Source organism: Monodelphis domestica, chromosome 3, assembly GCF_027887165.1.
Source record: "Monodelphis domestica isolate mMonDom1 chromosome 3, mMonDom1.pri, whole genome shotgun sequence".
Taxonomy (NCBI): domain Eukaryota; kingdom Metazoa; phylum Chordata; class Mammalia; order Didelphimorphia; family Didelphidae; genus Monodelphis; species Monodelphis domestica.
The window spans coordinates 310,688,601-310,711,383 of record NC_077229.1 but is presented as its reverse complement, the minus strand read 5'-3'; the positions used below and the strand labels follow the sequence as shown (position 1 = coordinate 310,711,383).

At 36.2% G+C, this 22,783-nt stretch overlaps 1 protein-coding gene across 10 annotated transcripts in view; it reads left to right on the top strand.

Annotated features, from left to right (window-relative positions):
- Window positions 1–22,783, top strand: part of ASPH (aspartate beta-hydroxylase) — a 261,874-nt gene that overhangs the window by 124,156 nt on the left and 114,935 nt on the right. For all 10 annotated transcript variants that reach the window (XM_056823966.1, XM_056823963.1, XM_056823968.1 and 7 more), the window contains one exon: window positions 7,562–7,603. In XM_056823966.1, coding sequence (XP_056679944.1) covers window positions 7,562–7,603 — 42 coding nt within the window. The remainder of the gene's footprint in view (window positions 1–7,561; window positions 7,604–22,783) is intronic.

Here is a 22,783-nt window from a genome sequence, read left to right as displayed (position 1 = left end):
TAGCATGTCTGTAATGTAGATCAATAATAGCAAACTCAAAAAGAAGCAAGAATCACCAAAATGGTAACATTTACAGCCTCTGACTTTGAACCACATACCAACATTATCTGTGTTTTGTTCTGTTTTTATTTTGTCAAAGATTTTCCAATTATACTTTAATTTAGTTCCTGAGGCATTGGGGAAAGTATGTTTATACTTCTGGTCTAAATGGCAGAAGCTTAGGGGAAAGTACCAAAAGGAAAAGAAAAACACAAACTTTTGGTAATGGTACACAATTTTATTTTCATGCCTTTCCTTAACATAGAGCAGATACTTAAAATAAAAGGATTTGTTTTAGAAAATAGAGGTACAAATCTCTAAAAGCAAAATCAGATTTTTTTGACTATAAGAAACTCCTTAAAGGAGGATATAAAATGTACAGATAAGTAAATACTGTATAGTAAGACTAAAGGTAAGTTGGAGCCATATTGTGAAGGGCTTTAAATGCCAAACAAGGGCATTTGTATTTGATCCTAGAAGCAGTAGGGGGTTACCAGAGTTTATTGAGTAGGGTGGAGATGTAGTCAGGCTTATGCTTTAGGAAAACCTCTTTGGTGACCTTGGGAAGGATGGATTGGAGAGAGCCAAGGAGACCAAGTTAGGAGGCTGTTGTGATAACTAGGCTATTGGCCATGGAATGGAGAAGAGAAATATCCTCCATGTGGAAGAATGAGTGAGCCTTGACAACTGTTTAGATCCATGGAGTGAAGGATGATAAAAGAGCCAGTGGTGACTATGTGTCTGGTGGTGCAATCACCAGAAGTGGTTTGGAAGAAAGGACAAATTCTGTTTGCACAGGTTGAGTTTGAGATGCCTGTAGTATACATTTTAAAATGTGAAAAACACTTTTCACTGGAACCATTTGTCTTAGAGTTTCTCAGCACCTAAATCCCATTAGTCTGACCTTTCTCCTGTCCTGATACAACTCTTATGACTCCCTATGTCCTTGTTCTTCCACCGTTCCAGAAGGCATATGTGTGAGCTTGTTGCCTTTTGTCTACTTCTGCTCTCTTCACCCAGCATTGATTATGTATCCTGTCATATCTTTTTGCCCTGCTTCTGTATTTAGCCTGTCATTTTTATTTTTATTTTAAAAAGATATGTGTTCCCCCAATATACTGATTTACTTTTTTGTCTTAACTGCCCTCTTGATAATTAATATTTCTCATGATATCTGTATTTGATATTTGATATTTTTCCATGATATTTCTATAGAGATTTTTTAAATCCATGAGTAAATGTCTCTCAGATTTGGGGTTTAATTTTTTAAGAAAATCAAACATAAATCTCAACCCACATTCATGTTTGTTTATTCCTAGCCAAATAAAAATAATTTTATTTTTAGTTTTTTTCATTGCTATATGAAAACATTTGATTTTCTGCTGTTTACTCATTTTCCATGCTTAGTATTTATTTATTTCTTAGTTCTTTTGAAGGTATGACTGAAATTCTTCACTTTTACTATATGCATAATGATTTTATTTGCTATTTAGGCTCAGATTTGCAGGATGTTATTTTTGGGTGCTGACCAATCTTTGCTTTCCCAAACATATTCCAGTTTTTCCTGGATTAATTGCAACTGTCGCATGATTCTTTGATTTTCTGATTCACTCACCTTTGAGTATTTTTCCTTGTTGCCTAAGTAAAAAACAAAAGATTATTGCTTTTTTTATTTGGATATGATGTTTCTTGGATATTTAAACTTTTATATTTTTGGTCTTCTTTGGATTCACATACTCTTTACCTTAGTGTCTACTCCCAATATTTCTGTGCAGTGTTTCTTCATGATTTCTCAGTCATGGTGTTCAATTTTATTTTCATGATTTATTTTTCTGGAAAATTTATAGTTTTTATATTATCTCTTTATCAGGTTCACTTTTCTTATTTTGCAGAGCTCTCCCATAGTTGTCTTTTGATTTTGTCCAATTACTTTATAACTTTTTTTTTTGTGATCCAATTCTGTGTGTTTTTAAAAGAATTTACCATTTTGGAGAGCAGTTCTTTTTTTGTGCACAACTATTTTAGTGTTATAACTTGTTAATTTTTTAAGGGTGTTAATTTCTAGTCTTAAAAAAGTGTTCTAACTTTCATTGTTCCCTTGAACTATTCTTGAGGTTATTGAAATTTTCTGTCATAATTCTGGAGACAGGCAAAATTTGTTGTCTTCCATTGTGATTCTAGTCTCAGTTCCACCTCTACTGGATTCCTTAGGCATCAGGATTCAGATAAACCATTCCTTTATTTTTTTAAGCCTCTAATGTCTGTCTCAGAATTAATACTGTGTAGTAATTACAAGGCAGAAGAATGGTAAGGGCCAGGCAAGGGGAATTAAGTGGCTTGACCAGGGTCACACAGCTAGGAAGTGTTTGAGGCCAAATTTAAACCTACGTCTGCCTGGCTGTCAATCCACTGAGCCACCTAAGCTTCCTCCCAACCATTCCTTTAATAACAAACATAACCAACAGCACCACTCTCCTAGGCAAAAGCAGAGTCCAAGATGCAAAAACATAGACCAGGAAGGTAAGTGTAGGCAAAAGTCAAATCTAAGGATATTAGAGTTAACAACAATCGACATTAATTGTAACAACATATCTTTATATTTATATTTGCAAAATGCTTCACAATTGTTAACTTTTTTCTTTTAGAACAACTCGATGAGATATTATCTCCATTTTACAGATAAGGAAACCACAGAAGATAGCTTAAAAAGTCAGCAAGGAAGTTCTTTGGGGTTTCAGGAACTCCTCATCAAAGTCCTAAAACTTTTGTGTCTTATTGCCTGAATGGTCTACAAGTGGGTCCCCACATCACTATCTGGAGACTGTAAGATTATTTTAGTGTTTTGACTTAAATCTAAATTATTGGTCACTAGAGAGAGACAGAGAGACAGAGATAGAGACAGAGACAGAGAGAAAGAGAGAGACAGAGACAGAGAGAGAGAGAGAAAGAGAGAAAGAGAGAGAGAATGAATTTAAAATGCTCTGGCTCAAGTTGAGCCAGGCCTTGGCCAAAGTGGCCTCCCTGAGCCTAAGGTTAAGGGAGTCAGTCTTATCACTCACCGCGAGGTTCCAGTCCTCCACTGAACTCAATCTTCTGAACTGAGTTCAGAATCTAATTCCACTCCAAAATCAATTGCCTGAACTGACTTTTTACCCCTCCTTTTAAAGAAAATTTTCTCTTGTCACCTCCCTTAAATTTTTACGTCTACCAATCACAGTAGATGCTTTTTTCCAGGGCTGCCCATTCTTAGTTTTCACCACTCTTTAGTTCACACCTTCTCTGGTTAGATTATATCTTCTGACTACTTCACACCTCTTTGTTAAGCTTGCCTTTTGTGAGTTACTTGACCTTTTTGTGATTAATTTAACCTTTACAGGTACTTAACACCTTTTTGTATTGGATCTAAAAATAGACCTAGCTTAAGGTTCTAGCTTTACTATAAGGTATGAGTTAAGTGCCTTCATTGTTCAATCAGGAGTTTACAACTTTTATCTTCCCCTAAAGTATGTCTGATTAGGGTGGAATAATTTTAAAAGTTCCCAATACATTCCTGATTCTTGTTAGACCAAGTATTTCCATTGTTACAATAAGGAAATAGCTAAATCAAATCTTTCTAAAGTACAGTCTGAGAAGTTTTTAAGATTCACAGGACAAAGTGTCCCAGGTCTATTACTTAAGAGCAAGTTTCAGAAAAGAGAAAGGGTATGTGTTCTTTTTACTCTGTCCCTTTAAGGGAGAAGACCACAGAATTTGCAGCGGTCACTTTAAAAGGCCCAAATAAAAGAGCGACAGTAGGGAGTTTCTAGGCCTGTCTCTTGAGCTTCTGGAGAGCAGGTGGCAGTATCTTTCCTCTGAGAAAAACATAAGATTTTAATTACTTCGATACTTTTTTATTTAAAAGTGAGATTCATACTAAACAGAGAAAAAGAGTTTACTAAGAGCTTTTACAAAACTCTCTGACACCATTGGGAGTGGAGCTGAGGCAAGAAGAAACTGTAAGAAGGCCTACTTCTTGGCCTGATTTCTGAAGAAAGAGAGAAACTGATTCAACTTCTCTCCCTCGAGATCTTACAATTACTTTAAGTTACTTTAGGTTTATATATTTAAAGTTTATCCATTTAGTGTAGCTTAATAACAGAGAAGTTAATATTATAGACACAAGTCTAGATGAGGGCAGGTTCGCCTCCGTGAAAATGAAGACACTCTGTGAGGAGAAGTTGTGGGGGTTGGTTTATTTAGAAATCCCAGTGTTAGGATTATATAAGAGATTTCCTGTCCCATTCCTAGCTCCTATCCTCATACTTCCTTTACTACCACTACTAAGAATAAAACTGGAATTGGATGAAACTGCTTCCTGAGCTCCATCAACCATCAGTAATTAGTTTAACAACTGACAGCTACAATGATTATAATAGCCTGGGCCATGCTAGATTTAGTTTACTTATTACGACTAATCAATAATAGTTTGATTATCAATATACACCAGCTACTATTGACCTATTACTAGATTCAATTTATATATTGCACTTAGCATTTTGACTCACTACATTGCAAATTGTGTAGATAAATATGTAGTAAGCAAGTTTCATATATATTGGGGCTCCCAGTCTTTTCTGTGATTTTGATTTCACTGAAATAAGACATCTTTATGGATGTGTTGCTTACTTTGATTCTTGTATCTCCAGAACAGTGCCTGACACATAATTGCTGCATGAGAAATGCGTATTGAATTGAATATGAAACTAGGCAAACATTAAAACTGATACTGTGTAGGGTAGGACCAAGCCTTTCCCTCCCCACTGCCCCAAAGACCTGACCATGGTCAACTTTGAAAATTAATCTGATTACACATATGCACATACATGCACAAATTGTATTATTCTGACATCCTTTATACAGAAATAATACTGGTGAGCAGTAGTCAAGAAAGGTAGTTTTTAGGAATGTTCTGGTATTAATTGATAAGATTTTCATGGACCCATTCTCAGACCCAGCTGAGATGCTTGGCTAAGGTGGTAGAGAGGAGGAGAGTTTTGAGAGTCTTATTTCCATGCATGAAATATGAGAGCCTAATATGTTGGATCTATGGCTTCGCCTTATTTAGCTCAATATTCCTACCTATTAAAAAAAAAAAAAACAGCTGAGAATGGTACAGGGATAGTTCCAGACATGGAGTCAGAAGATGAGTATCTCTGTCACCAGGTTTCTGCATAGTCTTTAAATTTCATTTTGCTTCTCTGAACTTTAGCATCCTTATATAAAAATGAGTGGATTAGAGCTGACTATTTCTCTGAGGTCCCTTCCAGATCTAACAATCTATGTTTCAGTGAAGTGGTTGCAAACACAGATTTACAGACACAGAACTCACAGAAAAATCTCTCTGTACATAGATTTAATAAACTTTAGGACTGTAGGGTGAAAGATTTAGTTAAAAAACTCTAGATGTGATGTGGTTTTAACTATAATTTTACAAATCAAGGAACTGAGGTCCTGAAAGGTTCTGTCATAGATAGATAGACACAGACAGACAGACGGATAGATTGATAGATAGTGATGGATAGTGTAAGGGGAAAAAGTGTTAATTATATAAAAAGGTTGGACTGGATTTTATTTAAAATAGGGTCAGGAATTTATATTAATTTTATTTTAAATTTAAATTAATTTTATTTAAAATAGGGTCAGGAATTTATATTAATTCCAAAGAGATTTATTTATAATTTATGCAAAATATAAAAAGAGTGAAGAAAATCGGAGAGAGGGTAGGGTAAAATTTCTAGCCTAAGCACTAAGTAATTTACTCCCAGCCCCTGGTTCAACCTGATCAAGGAGAGTTAGTCCTTGGGCCTCCACAAAGCCGAGGACCTAGGGAAGTCTCTCCTGAGACTAGCCTCTTCAGAAAATCCAATATGAAAGGAATCAGCCTTTTATTCACCATGTCTCAGGTCCAGTCAGCAGATTCTCCACCAGCCTCCACTCCAAAGAAAGAGAACTGCCAGTAGAACTGCAAGTAAAAACTCCAAGTAGGACCCACTCAGAAAGTTGTCACTCTCTTTTAAAGACACTTTGTTTTGCTTCACTTCTTGTGCCTTCCCCTAATTCTATGCCTACCAATCACAGTTGAAGTCCTGCTTTAGGATGGAAGTTAAAGGTTTTTTTTTTTTTTTAAAGAGTAATCAAGCTCTCTATGTTTGGAATTAAGTGTCTGAATTAAAGTGACTTCTATTTTTCCTTTAAAACTTTTATCAACTTAGTTTTGACTGAATTAAAATTCTTTTTTATTTTCTGTTTTCTGAATGATAATAGTAACAGTGGAGAAATGTCCTGGGGGAAAAGGCAACACTCAGAGCTGAGCACTTGACCAGCTTGGGTGTATGCCTGTGTTAGGCTGGGGAGAAAGAAGATTATTCTCTATGAGGCCTTTGATATTCAACAGTGTAATAATGTGTGCACATGAGAGTGGATAGCTTTAAACTCATAGGTTAGCAGAGGTAGAATTCAAATCTAGGCCCCTATCCGAAACCCTGTATTCCTACATTATTGCTCCTTGCTCTTCTGTAGACTATGACTATGAAATGATAGGGCTGACATTCATGTGTAAGATTTAAATTAATATCCAGTACTCCAAGTATTATATTTATTAACAGTCACTTGAAGTAGAAGGAATAAAAAGCAGATAGAAGTATAAAAACCTAATTATCTAACAAAAATAAGACCACATGAGTAAGTTCTCCTGCAAGAGACAGACAGAGAGAGAGAGAGAGAGAGAGAGAGAGAGAGAGAGAGAGAGAGAGAGAGAGACAGGGAGAGAGGGAGAGAGAGAAAAAGAGAGAGGGAGAGAGAGAGGGAGGAAGAGAGGGAGAGAGAAAAAGAGAGGGAGAGAGAGGAAGGGAGAGAGGGAGAGAGAGAGAGAGAGAGAGAGAGAGAGAGAGAGAGAGAGAGAGAGAGAGAGAGAGAGAGAGAGAGAGAGAGACACACGCAGGACTGCACAAAACTTAATATCCTCCCTATGTCAGTACGTAACGTGAAGAGGAAAGTTGGATGCTGGGAATTGGAGTTTCTGAGGAACAGATTCTATTTACACACATGTGTAGCTTAGACTTGCATAGCTCCATCAGATATAGTCACATAACACTAATATTTATTTATGAAAATGCTCTTATGACTGAAAATAAATGAAGCCTCAGTAGGATGTATTTTTTTGCTGTTTGTCTTTATGGCTTCAATCCAATTGTATTCCTATAGTAAGGGCTTACTATCATTCCACTAAAGTAAATTATATGCTTTAAAAGTTCAGTATTTAGAGAGACTTTTTATTTACTTAAAATTCATATTTCATCAAATGATTAAATGAATGAAATTCACTATTTTCAATGAAGCTTCTCCTATGTGTAAGGCATTTCAATAGGGGGTTCAAAGATGATGAATGAAGTCATCACTATTCATGAAGAGATTTAAAAACTTTTATACCTTGAGATGTTGAATGCTGCGTTTCATGTCTCTTTTTTTTTCTCTAATCTTTCAGAAGCAGCTATGAAAACAAATGATCCAGAACAAAAAGAAAAAGGTGAGATCATTTTGTTTATCTATTCAACTACAGTTTATATATAAATGTCTCTGTGTTGTTAATGAGGAATGTAACATTGTATTTTGTATTTCTAAAAGAAATTGTTTATTTTATATTTTCATTTTAGTTTTTTCTAATTAAGTAGGTTCTGCTATAGGATGACTGTTGTCTTATACTCTATGATGTGACAGTAATAGTCATTAATATTATATTACTATTTGTTAATATTATTAAGTATGATTGTTAAAAAATAATAACTGGACTCTAGGATGGGGGAAGGAAAGGGGGGAGAGAGACAACAAGAATCATGTAACCATGCAAAAAAATTAAAAAAATAAAAACTAAACCCCAAAAAAATCTGTCCCCCCAAATAATAACTAACATTTATATAGCACTATATGCCAAACACTTTAAAATTCTTATCTTCCTTTTGTTCCTTATAACAACCCTGGGAAGTAGGTGCTGTTATTGTTTTTATTTTGCACATGAAGAAACTGAAGCAAATTGAGGGTTAAGTGATTTTGCTCCAGGCATACAGCTAGCAAGTGTTTGAGTCTAGATTGCAACTTGGGTCTTCTTGACTCCAGGTTCTGTGCTCTACCTCCTTGACTAAATGCAAAGAATGTATTGTTGCCTCTGTTAAAGTATATATAAAGCAAAATCAGAAAAAAAATTATAAATTAGGTTTTCAATGTCATTACCATATACCATTGTTGGTATACAGTAGATGCTTAACATGTTCTTATTAGTTGATTATTGAATATTCAAGAAAAGACATGGTTTGATGGCAATGATGGTTTATTATTCTAGTATTCATCTGTGGCATTTTACTTCTGATTTGATTACTTCACTATTTTCCTGTTGACTCTATTGGACTTCCCAGTGAAAAGAATGTTGTAAAAGATTTCTTTCACCTGTTTATTAGAAAAATCCCTCTTTTTTTTTTGCAGTTATGTATTCTGTCATTGAAATCCTAAGAACAATTTGTCTGAATAAATTAATTCCTCTTTTCCTCTTCACAATGAAAGTTTAATTAAATCAGATGCAAATTGCCCTCAAGCAACTCTGTAACTTTGTACATCATTGTGGATGCGCAGCCACAGAAGTTCTGTTGTATTTGTCCTGGAAAATAGGGAAGTGTGTATTAGATCCCTCTCTGAGTTGCCATATTTGATAATTAGATAAAAGTGAATACTTTATGAATTGATCACAATTGAATTCTTTACTGGATTTGTTATATCATTGATGTAGGTATTCCCTTCCTGGTGCAGGTTTCAGCCCATCCATAATTTCTGATCCTGTGTAACTGCTGTCCATGCCACTCTCTAAATTCTTAACAGGACAGCTTCCACATATGGTGCATATCTTCCTGTTCATGAGTGCTACTTCCTAATGAAACCATCACCTCCTTTTCCAGACATCTTTGATATTTTTTCTAGCTTATACTTTGGTCATTAGTAATACATTCCAGTCTGTGTCCACTCTGTTTCTTCCTTTCCTTTTTGGGAAACCCACAATTTTGATTTTATTTTTTAGAGATTATAGCAATATATGATTAAATATATGATTAAAGCATCCCAGAAGGATATTAGTGTTTTTAAAAGATGGGCTTTTGCTTTAAAGAGTGACTTGGCGACATTGAAAATATGACATGATTTCCCAAGCTCATTCCATTTGTTCATTGAGCTGTTCCCAAAGTAATTCATGATTCTTTGGCAGATTCTCAGTAGTTTGGAACTCCAGTCTGATTTCTTAAGAGAATTGTACTAACTGAAAAGCATGCGTCAGCCTATTGGGGGCCAAATTTCTTTGCTGTAGAGAATGTGTCTTAGCTCCTGCTATCAAATTGTAGAGTTTAACCTGTAGAGCAGGGGCTTTTAATTTGGAATCCATGGCATCCCCCCTTATCCCTCAAGAGGTCCATAGATACATTTCATAGATAATCTGTAACATGGGTGGGGAAAACATTTATCTTTTTTTTACTAACTTTTAACTTGAGCATTTCCTTCAATTATGAATTTTTTAAAAATTATTTTGAGAAGGGATTTATAGGTTTCAACAAACTTCCAAAGTGGACAATCTCACACACACATACAGAATTAAAAAAAAAAAATCTCAGCCATACTGTGTGGAGAAAAGAAAGAAATTATAAATCTCAGTTTTACCTTCCACGCACTGTTCAGTCCTAAAGTCACTAGAAAATCCTGGTTATTTCCTTCCCTGAAGAACAGTTATAACTGCCATCTCAATATCCCCCAATTTAGTCTTCAGATAACACATTTGATGACAGTTAGGATCGAAAAAGTTCTCATTAAGCTACTTTGGCCAGATCTAATGACATGAAATTTGAAGTCTTATGTTTGGGTTAAAAGAAATAAACTTTGACAATATAAGACGGAAGAGATATGGCTGGTCACCATTGTGATGTGGTAGCCTCCGTAGCTAATGAGTTCCTTTTGGAAAAAGCTGACTTTAGGGGTTTCATTGATATTCTAAAACTATGCAGCTAAGAAACGTTGTCTCCCACCGCAGGTCAGCACTCATGTAGAGGCGCCTGGGGGACTAACAGTTCTTAAGCACAAGTCTTCCTGATTCAGGAACCGCTTCTATTTTCTATGATACCAGTCTCACTCTTAGACTGCATTAAGGGAATTATAATTTGCAGGACTAAGGAGATGTACTCTGAGTGCCACATTTTGGAAGGATGTGGGTAATCCAGAGAGTGCCTCGGAGTAAGACAGCCAGGATGGTGAAAGGCTTCAGAGTCACACCTCATTGAGAATCAGTTTGAGGAGTTGAGGGTTTTTAACCTGATTAAGAGCTTTAAGCACAATAGCTGTTATGAGGCAAATGAGACACTTAAGTGACTCCATGGATAGAATGCTTAACCTTGAGTTAGGAAGATGTGAGTTCAAATCTGCACTCAGATACTTACGAGCTGTTGACTCTGGGCAAGTCACTTAACATATTTGCCTTAATTGGAGGAGGAAATGGAAAATTACTCCAGTATCTTTGCCAAGAAAACCCTATGGATAGTATGGTTCAAGGGGATCATAAACCAACACAACAATGGCAGTTGCCTTCAACTATTTTGAAGGACTTTGAAACAGAGATTAGGTTTGGCAGAGCTAAAATAATCAGTGGAAATTGCACCCCAGGCAGATTTTGGTATAAATGTAAGGAAAACTTTCTAATTATTAGAGCTATCCAAAAATGGAATGAGAGCTACTAGGATAGAGAAAGGTCTGGCTTTGGAATCAGCAAATCTTGGGTTCAAAACTGTAGCTGTACTAGTATTTAAGAAATGTTTATTGATCATTGATTGTTTAATCTAGGTCTTTGGAGAGAAATTCCACACTGGGTATTCCCTATACTGTTTAAGTCACAGGGGCAAAATTGCCTTTGCCAATAGGGGAAGACAACACATAATAAAAGAGATCAAAAGAGTTAGGGTGGGGAGGCATCTTTTGCCACACTAGCTTTTCCCCTCAGAGAATGCTTTAAAGCAAAGGCTGAGTGACTGACTGCTTGTCAGATATATTGTAGTGAAAAATCGTGTTTAAGTGTGGCTATACTTTAGTCTCTGAGGTCTTGTCAAATCTTAAGATTCTGTGATTATTATTCAAAGGAGTATCTTGGATTCCTGTCCAATATTTAGGTATTTTTTGGTCCTATATAATATTTAATGCAGTATTTGCTAAAAAAACTCAGTTAGCCACTTTGGAATTGAAATATGCTGATGGAATTCTAGTATTCCCTAACTGAGCATACAGAGGGGTTTGTAAAACTTAGAATAAAGTAGATGAAATGGAATCTACTGTACTCTAAAAATTGCTGCATGTGAGTATTTGTGTAGCTTCTTGATTGTTTTCCAATGTAAGTTTCTCTGGCATACAGTTTTTTGTAGCATTTTATTTCACATTAGACAATGACTTAATGAAATTTTTAACTCTTAAATGTAGCTATCCAGGACATCTCTATGCGGTAATACAGAAAGTCAGCATGGTTTAGTTACTGAAGCATGGATATGGCTAGTTTTGATTGTAAACTTGATTTCTTGAATATGAGTAATGATAATTTGGAGGTTAGAGTTATCCTGTAACTTACATGTGCTTAACCAGAATGTAAAGTGCCATTTCTTTCACTTACTACCTGGGAGAATTTAGGCAACTCACTTTACCTCTTAGCTAATTAGTTTTCCCTTCATAAAGAAATTGGACTGGGTGATCACTAAGGTTTTTTCCATTTCAGTCCTATTTCTCGTTGACATCAATTCTCCATGATAATAGGGACTTCTTTCTAATAATAGTAGCATACATTTCTAGAAAGCTCTATGGTTTAGAACTATAAATGATTCTGTGACCTTGGTAGGGAAGGATTTATCATTACCATTTTTACAGATGAGCAAATTGAGACAAACTGAATTTTCCATAGTCAGAAGATAAGTCTTAGTAATGGAATTTTACCTTGATACTCTAATGCTTTCTCCACTATCACACTTAGTTAAAAAAAATCCCACATTTATTGAAGCAGCAAAAAAAAAAAGAAAAAAGAATGAGCTTGTGATAATTTTAACTGTAATTCTGTAAAGAAAGTACTATATAAAATACACAAAAACCTATCCAGTGAATCTTAGGCTTGCTAGTACAAGAATAGTGTGTGTATATCACTTGATCAATAAACTTTCTTAGTATTTGAAAGCCAAGACTTAGATTTACAAAATAGACACTTAAAAAAACTTGGCTGATGCTTCTTTGCCCAATTGGACATAGGAAAAACAGTAAATTTCAACTGGTGTCCAAATGAACACATGACCATTGTTTTGGCATCAACTGCAGGGGAAATTAGAATATAAAAATTGGTGTATCTTTCCTATTCTTTTGTCTCTCCTTATCTCTCCTTGTGTATTTTTCTCTCTTTTTCTCTCCTTCCCTTTGTTTTTCCTCTCCTCCTATTTCCACTATACCACAGCTTTAGAGAGAACCAAAGCACCCATTTCAGTGATTTGCTCTGTCACTATGGGATAGTTTTGCTACTTGCAAAATGGAAGTTTATTTTAGTATTAATTAGGTGTTTATGGTTTAAATTTTGGTAAAACATGAACTTTTAGCTTTACTTTTATACAGTACACAATGTATTAGTGTTAAGATACTAAAAAAAGAATTCCTACAAATGTAGCCTTAGATGCCTTTATTGAAAAATGTAACAATGCATGCAGGAATTTTTTTAATATTTATTTTTAATTTCAAACATTGTTCCTGGGTTACAAAAACCATTTTCTTTTCCTCCCTCCCCTTCCCCCACCCCTCCCATAGCCGACGCACAGTTTGACTGGATATTGCATGTGTTCTTGATCAGAACCTCTTTCCATGTGTGATTTTTAAATTTCCTCCATCTTGCTTGGTCTAGCACTCAAGAATGTGCACACCCACAATACATGGGCATGTACTAGCTAATGACAAATCAGAAACAACTAACTTCCCCCCTGGATTGTCCTAAGCAAAGCTTGAGCCACCATTGGCACATGTGAGACGCAGGAAGTAAGGTAGAGAACAGCCTCTGGAGTTCTGGTCACTTCCTGTGGGAGAGCCCTAGAGGCCCGTTCGATCTTGGAGGTCTGGCTGGGAGGAGCCCTATAGACAGCTTTCCTTCAGATCGGTCACGTGAGTGATAAGGACTGACTCACTTCTCTGCCTTGGCTCTCCAAAGCCTTAAACTCCCGCTTGGATCAGCCTGAGCCAGAAGGTTCAGTTAACCTCTTTCCTTCTCTCCCCCTCTCTCTCTCCCTCTAATAATTTCTTCCTCCTGTTGTAATTAAATTACCATAAAACTCCATTCTGACTTGAGTGTTTCATTTAGGATTTTTATAAGTGAAATTGGCGACCTATAATTAATATAATCAGTCTTTAACCCTAAATTTGAATCTAGCACATGTTGTTGGTATTTGCAATAGGATGTTCATTTGGATTCGTATCCCCTTCGTATCCCCTTCGATCCATGTCATTAAGCAGTTGTTTTTCTTCTGTGTTTATACTCCCACAGTTTTTCCTCTGGATGTCATAGTGTTTTTTCTCCTGTATCCCTCTGGGTTGTTCAGGATCACTGCATTATCTCCAATGGAGGAGTCCATTACATTCGATTGTACCACACTGTATCAGTCTCTGTGTATAATGTTCTCTTGGTTCTGATCCTCTCACTCTGCATTACTTCCTGGAGGTTGTTCCAGTCCCCATGGAATTTCTCCACTTTATTATTCCTTTGAGCACAATAGTATTCCATCACCAACATATACCTCAATTTGTTCAGCCATTCCCCAATTGTAGGGCATCCCCTCATTTTCCAATTTTTTACAACCACAAAGAGCACAGCTATGAATATTCTTGTACAAGTCCTTTTCCTTATTATCTCTTTGGGATACAGACCCAGCAATGCTATGGTTGGATCAAAGGGCAGACAGTCTTTTATCGCCCTTTGGGCATAGTTCATGCAGGAATTTTTTAAAGGAATCAACACTACTGCCATCAGTTCAGGAGAATATTTTAATTGATCCCACTGCATACTACTGTTTTTTATCATCAATTATTGCAAATGTTGCATAAAATTAATGCAAGCAATTTTGTCAATTGACTCCAAAGAAGGAAAACGATGCCTCTTTTTTTTTTAAACCCTTACCCTTTGTCTTAGAATCAATACTGTGTATCAGTTTCTAGGCAGAATAGTGGTAAGGGCTAGGCAATTGGGGTTAAGTGACTTGCCCAAGGTTACACAGATATGAAGCATATGAGGTCAGATTTGAATTTAGGACCTTCCAACTCTAGGTCTGGCTCTCAGTCCACTGAGCTACCCAGCTGCCCCCCCGAGGACATATCTTTTTGCTGTTTATGAGTTCCATTTAGGAGTTTTCATTTGAGGAAGTGCCCTTGCCAGCCAGACACACTACTAATCTGGCTCAGTTCCTGATTCACAGGACTATTTTTCCACCTTTTTCTTAGCATCTTAACTATTGCATACACCTCCACTCCTTTGGCCTCTTTCTCTCTCATTGTTGAGTTCCTCTTTCTGTTTCTCATTTGAGGAAATAACCACCCATGCTTAATTCTAACCCTTGTGAGTTGCCTTTCCTACCCACTCCTTTGCTTTCTTTTATGTTTTCTTTATCTCTTAGAATGTCAGTCTCTAGTGGGCAGAGACTGGCATTCTTTTTCATTGTGTTTCTATTCACAGTGTGTGACACATAGTGTTCAGTTAATAAATGCTTTATTTAATGCAATCCTCCTTTTAGAAAACATAGAATGCTAAAGATGGATGTAACTGTTGTGCTTGAATTTGACACAAAGGAAAAATGAGATTTGTAGATAAAACTTTCTTTAATTTGTTTAAAAATAATTTATTTTGGGGGCAGCTGGGTAGCTCAGTGGATTGAGAGCCAGCCCTAGAGACGAGAGGTCCTAGGTTCAAATCTGACCTCAGACATTTCCCAGCTGTGTGACCCTGGGCAAGTCACTTGACCCCCATTGCCTAGCCCTTACCACTCTTCTGCCTTGGAGCCAATACACAGTATTGACTCCAAGACGGAAGGTAAGGGTTTAAAAAAATAATTTAGAATATTTAGAATAGAAAATAAGAATCGTCTTAGAATAAAAACTTCATTTTTCATATCTCTGTCTTCGATATTATTTTATTATTTTATTTTTTCCCATGGTTACATGATTCATGTTCTCTCCCTCCCTTCTTTCTTCCCCCCTCCCAGAGCTGACAAGCAGTTCCACTGGGTTAAACATGTTTTATCACTCAAATCCTATTTCCATATTATTCATTTTTTTTAATAATCTTTTAAAACCAAAAGCCTGAATCATATATTAGTTATTATTTTAGTGTTTAATTGTGGTTGGATTAGAAGCCATATACCACCCTCCTTTTTGGGGAAAGTTTATACTCCAGGAACTGGTGATATATTGAAAGTAGATCATTCTTAGTGTTTGTGGTTTTAGAACACTCTAGTATCAAAGATTTAGAACTGGAAAAGACCTGATAATTTTCTAGTCCAAGTTCATCAGTTTACAGTTGATGAAACAGGCCTATTGAGGTTAAATCACTTGCCCAGGAGAATTAGAATTAATTTGACTTCAAAGTGGCACCAAATTCTAAATATATGGCCTTAGCTAATATTCCTCATTTCAGACTTGAGATATACTTATTTGTGAAGATGAAAGACATTCCATTCATTTTCATTATGCCAGTTCTCTACTGGTTGTCATATTTTTACACATAGTGGTCACTAGTTTTATTATACACAAAAGGGAAAATGGATATAGAATGCAAACAATATAATTGAATACTAAACTCTTAATATTTCTAGACACAAAAGTTATACTTTTAAAATGTGTTGAATACCAGTATGGTCATTTGGTTTGATATTATGTGTTATTGAAACTGAAGTAGAAAACTTAAATCCTGGGGGTTGTGGCAAAGAGTGACATTTGGAGTTTTACAAGTATGGTATTTTTTGATCAAGCATTATTATTATTTTATGTACTCTAACAAAGAAATTTCATATTTGAAGAAATCCTTTTAGGGAATCTTTCTTCAAGGCAGCTCAGTGTATAAATTTGCACGTTCCACATTCTGGTATCAGACTTAGATTAAATGAATTAATTACAGTGATAGCACTTTTTTGTTAAATTCTTCCTTTATTGTCTTTAATAACATGATGGGATATCAATGATATTCAAAAAAGAATTTTAAAAAATCCCACTTTCCATCAAATAATAAATCACATTTTTTGAGGAATCTATGCTCTAAATATGCAGCAGAGGGCACTAGGAAACAAGTCAGCTTTGATATTTGTATTAATAGACATGATACAGCAGAAGTTGAAACCAGCATATTTATTGGCTCAAATGAACAGTTTTCTATGTTAATTATATGTTATATATAATAATATGCAAATTATATGTTATAAAGGCAATTCTGTATTCTTTAACTTTTCTGTGAAACTTTTCCATGACTCTACAATTTTGATTTATAACACACCATCCTCTTAGCCTTAAAACATGAAACATCCTGGACTCTTTTTCCTTCCTTCCTTCCTTCCTTCCTTCCTTCCTTCCTTCCTTCCTTCCTTCCTTCCTTCCTTCCTTCCTTCCTTCCTTCCTTCCTTCCTTCCTTCCTTCCTTCCTTCCTTCCTTCCTTCCTTCCTTCCTTCCTTCCTTCCTTCCTTCCTTCCTTCCTTCCTTCCTTCCTTCCTTCCTTCCTTCCTTCCTTCCTTCCTTCCTTCCTTCCTTCCTTCCTTCCTTCCTCCCTCCCTCCCTCCCTCCCTCCCTCCCTCCCTCCCTCCCTCCCTCCCTTCCTCCCTCCCTCCCTTCCTCCCTCCCTCCCTTCCTCCCTCCCCCTTCCCCTCTCATCCCCTCCCCTCCCCTTCCTCCCTCCCTCCTTCAAGGGAAGTTATGGCAGTTCTAAGACCATAGTATCTCATATATCAGTCTCTTCTTTCTTGTTCCCCCTCCCACTAACTAATTCAGACTAGATTATCATAGGTGCCTGGTAAGCAGTCTTTTCTCTTGCTACTCTTTGCTGTCAAGGTTTAGTCCTAAGGCAGGGCTCTCATCAGTATGCATGCAAAAGATATTCTCTTTGAGTATAGAATGAAGTGCCAGCAGCAAAGCCTATCATCTGAGAAGCTTCATTTTCTGCCTCCAAACCTTCCTTTCTAGCCTTATTTCCTGTAGTTGTTCAGTCATTTTTAGTCATGTCTGACCTTTCATGCATATATTTGGGGTTTTCATGGTACAGATACTAGAGTCATTTGCTGTTTCCTTCCACAGGTCATTTTAGAGATGAAGAAACTTAGACAAACAGTATTAAGTGACATGTCCAGAGTTACACAATTAACAAGTGTCCAGAGACCTGATTTGAACTCATATCTTTGTGACTCTAGTTCTTGCGCTCTATCTACTGCACTATCTAGCTGCCCTTATTTCTTGTAAGCCTCCTTTATCTATCCAATGTACCAAAAAAAGTCACTTACTATAGGAGACTGTCTGTCTCCAAGTTACTGTCTGTCTGTCTGTCTGTCTGTCTCCCTCTCCTTCCCTCTTATAGATGTGTATGAGTGTGTGTGTGTATGTGCATGTGTATATGCATATATATATATATGAGCTCTCCTTGAGGACAGGAACTGGGTTTTCCTTATCTTTGTATGCCTACCACTTAACACAGTGCCTAGCACATGGTAATTACTTAATAAATGTTTGCTGACTGACTTGGAAACACAGAGAGAGAGAGAGAGAGAGAGAGAGAGAGAGAGAGAGAGAGAGAGAGAGAGAGAGAGAGAGAGAGAGAGAGAGAGAGACTATTATATGTAAAGAACAGAAAAAGAAGATTGTATAAAAAGCAATGACTATTAATGAAGAATTTGCTTTTATTTATTGATTGATTTTTAATTTATTTGAGTCAATTTAGAACAGTTTTTCTTGGTTACAAGAATCACATTATTTCCCTCCCTCCCCCCACCCTTCCCATAGCTGACAAGCAATTCCTCTGAGTATTACATGTGTCCTTGATCAGAATCCATTTCCATGTTGTTGGTGTTTGCACTAGGATGTTCTAAATCCCCAACCATATTCCCTCGACCCATGTATTCAAGCAGTTGTTTTTCTTTGGTGTTTTTACTCCCACAGTTTTTCCTCTGGATGTGGATAGTGTTCTTTCTCGTAGATCCCTCTGGGTTATTCAGGACCACTGCTTTGCCACTAATGGAGAAGTCCATTACGTTTGATTGTACCACAGTGTTTCAGTCTCTGTACAATGTTCTCCTGGTTCTGCTCCTCTCACTCTGCATCACTTCCATTTGTTTGTATAAAACCTTTTTAATTTGATGTAATCAAAATTATTGATTTTACATTTTCTGACTTTTTAGATATATACGGTTTATTATTTTTAGGAAAGGCCCTTCTATTCTTATAATTTCTAGTGTTTTCAGTAGGAATGGGTGTTGTATTTTGGCAAAGGCTTTTTCTGCATCTGTTAAGATAATCATGTGATTTTTGTCAGTTTGCTTGTTAATATGGTCAATTATGCAGATAGTTTTCATAATGTTGAACCAACCTTGCATTCCTGGTATTAATCCTACCTGGTCATAATAAACAACCCTCGTATTGAGTTGCTGGAGTCTTTTTGCTAGTATCCTATTTAAGATTTTTGCATCTATATTAATTAAAGAGATTGGTCTATAGTTTTCTTTCTCAGTTTTTGACCAGCTTGGCTTTGGGATCAGTTCCATATTTGGTTTGTAAAAGGAATTAGGTAGAACTCCTTCTTTGCTTATTCTGTCAAGTAGTTTGTATAATATTGGGATTAGTTGTTCTTTGAATGTTTGATAGAATTCATTTGTGAATCCATCTGGACCTGGGGATTTTTTTTTAGGGAGTTCTTTGATGGCTTGTTCAATTTCTTTTTCTGATATAGGGTTTTTAGGTAGTTTATTTCTTCCTCTGTTAGTCTAGGCCATTTATATTTTTGTAAATATTCATCCATATCACCTAGATTGCTATATTTATTGCCATATAATTGGGCATAATAGTTTTTAATGATTGCCTTAATTTCCTCTTCATTAGAGGTGAGGTCTCCTTTTTCATCTTGGATACTATCAATTTGGTTTTCTTCTTTCCTTTTTTAAATTAGATTGACCAGTACTTTGTCTATTTTATTTGTTTTTTTTCAAAGTGCCAGCTTCTAGTCTTATTTATTAAATCAATAGTTCTTTGACTTTCAATTTTATTAATTTCTCCTTTGATTTTTTGGATCTCTAATTTTGTCTTCATCTGAGGATTTTTAATTTGTTCACTTTCTAGTTTTTTAATTTGCATGCCCAATTCATTGACCTCTGCCCTCTCTAATTTGTTAATATATGAACTCAAGGATATAAATTTCCCCCTGAGTACTGCTTGGTCTGCATCCCATAGATTTTGAAAAGATGTCTTATCATTGTCATTTTCTTCAATGAAATTGTTAATTGTTTCTATGATTTGTTTTTTTAATTGATTCTGGAGAATTGTATTAATTTTCAACTAATTTTTGATTTGCCTCTCTATGTACCCTTACTAATTATTTTTTCATTGTATTGTGATCTCAGAAGGTTGCATTTATTATTCTGCTATTTTGCACTTGTTTGCAATGTTTTTGTGCCCTAGTACAGGGTCAATCTTTGTGAATGTACCATGTGCTGGTGAAAAGAAGGTGTATTCCTTTTTGTCCCTATTTATTTTTCTCCACATATATACTAACTATATTTTTTCTAAGAATTCATTCACTTCTCTTACCTCTTTCTTATTTATTTTTTGGTTTGATTTATCCAGTTCTGAGAGAGGAAGGTTCAGGTCTCCCACTAGTATTGTTTTTCTATCTATTTCATCCTTGAGCTCCACTATTTTCTCCTTTAGAAATTTGGATGCTGTGCTATTTGGTGCATACATGTTGAGTACAGATATTTCCTCTTTGTCTATACTGCCTTTTATCAGTATGTAATTACCTTCCCTATCTCTTTTAACTAGATTTGTTTTTACTTTGGTTTTGTCAGATATCATGATTGTTACTCCTGCCTTCTTTTTATCAGTTGATGCCCAATAGATTTGGCCCCATCCTCTTACTTTTACCCTATGCATGGTCTACCTTTCTCATGTGTATTTCTTGTAGACAGCATATGGTAGGGTTTTGATTTCTAATCCACTCTGCTACTCGCTTGCATTTTATGGGTGAGTTAATTCCATTCACATTCAGTTATGATTACCTGCTGTGGATTTCCCAGCATTTTGATTTCTACTCCTAGACCTGCCTTTTCTTCTTTCACTATTTCCTTCTACACTAATGTTTGTTTTTAATCAGTGCCCCTAATTCCCACCCTTATTTTACTTCCCTTTCTACCCCCCCTTCTTATGCCCCTCTTATTTTCTTTGCAGTGTTTTTAAACTACCCATCCACACTCTCCCTCCCTTGTACTGCTTCCCTGCCTACTAATCTGTTTGTTACCCTTCTAATTCCCTATAGGGCTCAAATAAATTTTCTGTCCCAATGTATTTAATTGTTCTTCCCTCTTTGAGTCAATTTCAATGCACGTAAGAGTTGAGGATTTTCTATTTCTAACCTCTTTACCCTTCTAGTGTTTTGATGTTCTCCCCCACTCCCGCCATTTGCTTCTTTGTGACATATAAATTTACCTCCTTTTGTTTCGTTTCCCATTTCTTTTAGTATTAACCTCTTTTTTATCTCTAGTTGTGTATATATATATGTGTTATTTATATATACACACATATATATGTATTTATGCATACATATATCTATATACATATTTTTGTCTTGGCATTTCATCCTTTACAATTTGTCACTGTTCACTCTAATTCTTCTAGCTACTGAGGTGATGATAGCAATTTTTAAGAAATACCAGTGACCTCTTTTCTTAAAGGGATACATCTTGTTTTAACTTATTGGGTCTCTTAAAAAAAGTTTTTATTTTTGGTTTTGTTTTTCTTTTTTCCACTCTTTCTTAATTACTTTTTGATGACTCTTTTGAATTCTATTCTTGGGCATCAAATTATCTGTTCAGGTCTGATCTTTTCTTTACAAATGCTTGAAATTCTTCTATTTTGTTAAATGATTATACTTTTCCCTGTAAGAATATATAGTCAGTTTTGCTGGGTAATTGATTCTTGGATATAGACCTAGTTCCCTTGCTTTCCAGAGTATCATATTCCATGCCTTTTGGTCCTTCAGTGTAGTTGCAGCTAGATCCTGTGTTATCCTCACTGTGGTTCCATGGTATCTGAATGATTTCTTCATGGCAGCTTGTAATATTTTTTCCTTGGTCTGATAGTTCTTGAGTTTGACTATAACAGTTCTGGGTCAGTTAGGGATTAAATACAGGAGGTTATCTCTGGATTCTTTTAATCTCCACTTTTCCCTCTTGTTCTAGAATATCAGGGCAGTTTTCTTGGATAATTTCCTGTAGTATTATGTCCAGGCTTTTTCTTTTGTCATGGTCTTCCGGTAGATCAATGATTCTTAGGTTGTCTCTTCTGGAATGATTTTCTAAATCTTCTGTTTTTTTTCATATTTTCCTCAATTTTTTCATTCTTTTGATTTTGTTTCATAGTGTACTGCTGCCTTGGGAAGTCACTTACTTCTAATTGTTGTTTTCTGGTTTTTAAAGACTGGGTTTTATTTCTAGCTTTTTGGTCATCTTCCTCTGGTCTGATCTTCTTTGGAGGTTATCTTTAATCTCCTTTGCCCCATTTTCAAGCTGATTAATTTTGACTTTCAAGACACTATTTTCTTGTTTTAGTTCAAGTGCCTCTGTTTCCAAATGACATATCTTGCTTTTTAAGTTCTTTTCCCAGTTGTCTTCAGTCTCTCTTAATTGTGTTTTGAATTGTATTTTGAGTTCTTCCAAAGCATGTATCCAATTTGCTGGGGTTTTTGATTTTTGCTTGGTGTTCCCTCATCCTTCTCTGTTCTGTTTTCTCTTTGTTCATTTCCGGGATAGAAGCTGTCGATTGTAATTTCTTTTTTCTTTTTCTGTTGTTTGCTCATGTTTACTTCTTCTTACTCTCTGTAGTTGCTTGAGCTCTTGCTTCTCTCATTTTTTTTTTGTTGGATCTGTGGGCTTTTCTGTCCGCCTTCACCATTGGAGCTTAGTCAGCAAATCTCTCAGCAGAGTCTGTGGGGGAGGGATGTTGGAGTTTGAGCTTCCCTGCCCTCTGAAGTCTTTGATGGGATTAAGTCCAGCTGGGTTGAGCTGGATGTGTCCCGAGTCCAAAACCTTGGGAAGGGGTGTGGTCAATAAGGAGTATCTCTGCTGCTGCAACTAGAATGCCTGCTCTGGGCCTCTGTGCTTCTTCTCCAACTGTTTCCTCACTGCCTGTGTTCGCTAGTCTGAGCCTGGCACAACTTTGCCTGCAAGGTACTCCCTTCAGACCAGCTCCCTTGCCTGCCCAGAGGTTCAGCTGCTGCTGGAGGCTTAGCGCTTTAGGTGCACGTGGGGCCTGGAACCTTACTTCTTCTTTCCGCTTAAACCCAAGTGTTCTCGGATTCAGGTTTTTGGCAGGCGTACCTTTGAAGTTGAGTCCGGAAGGAGGGTTCCTTGGCTCTGTCTTGTTGTTAAGTTTGAATTTCAGTCCCCTTGGAGCA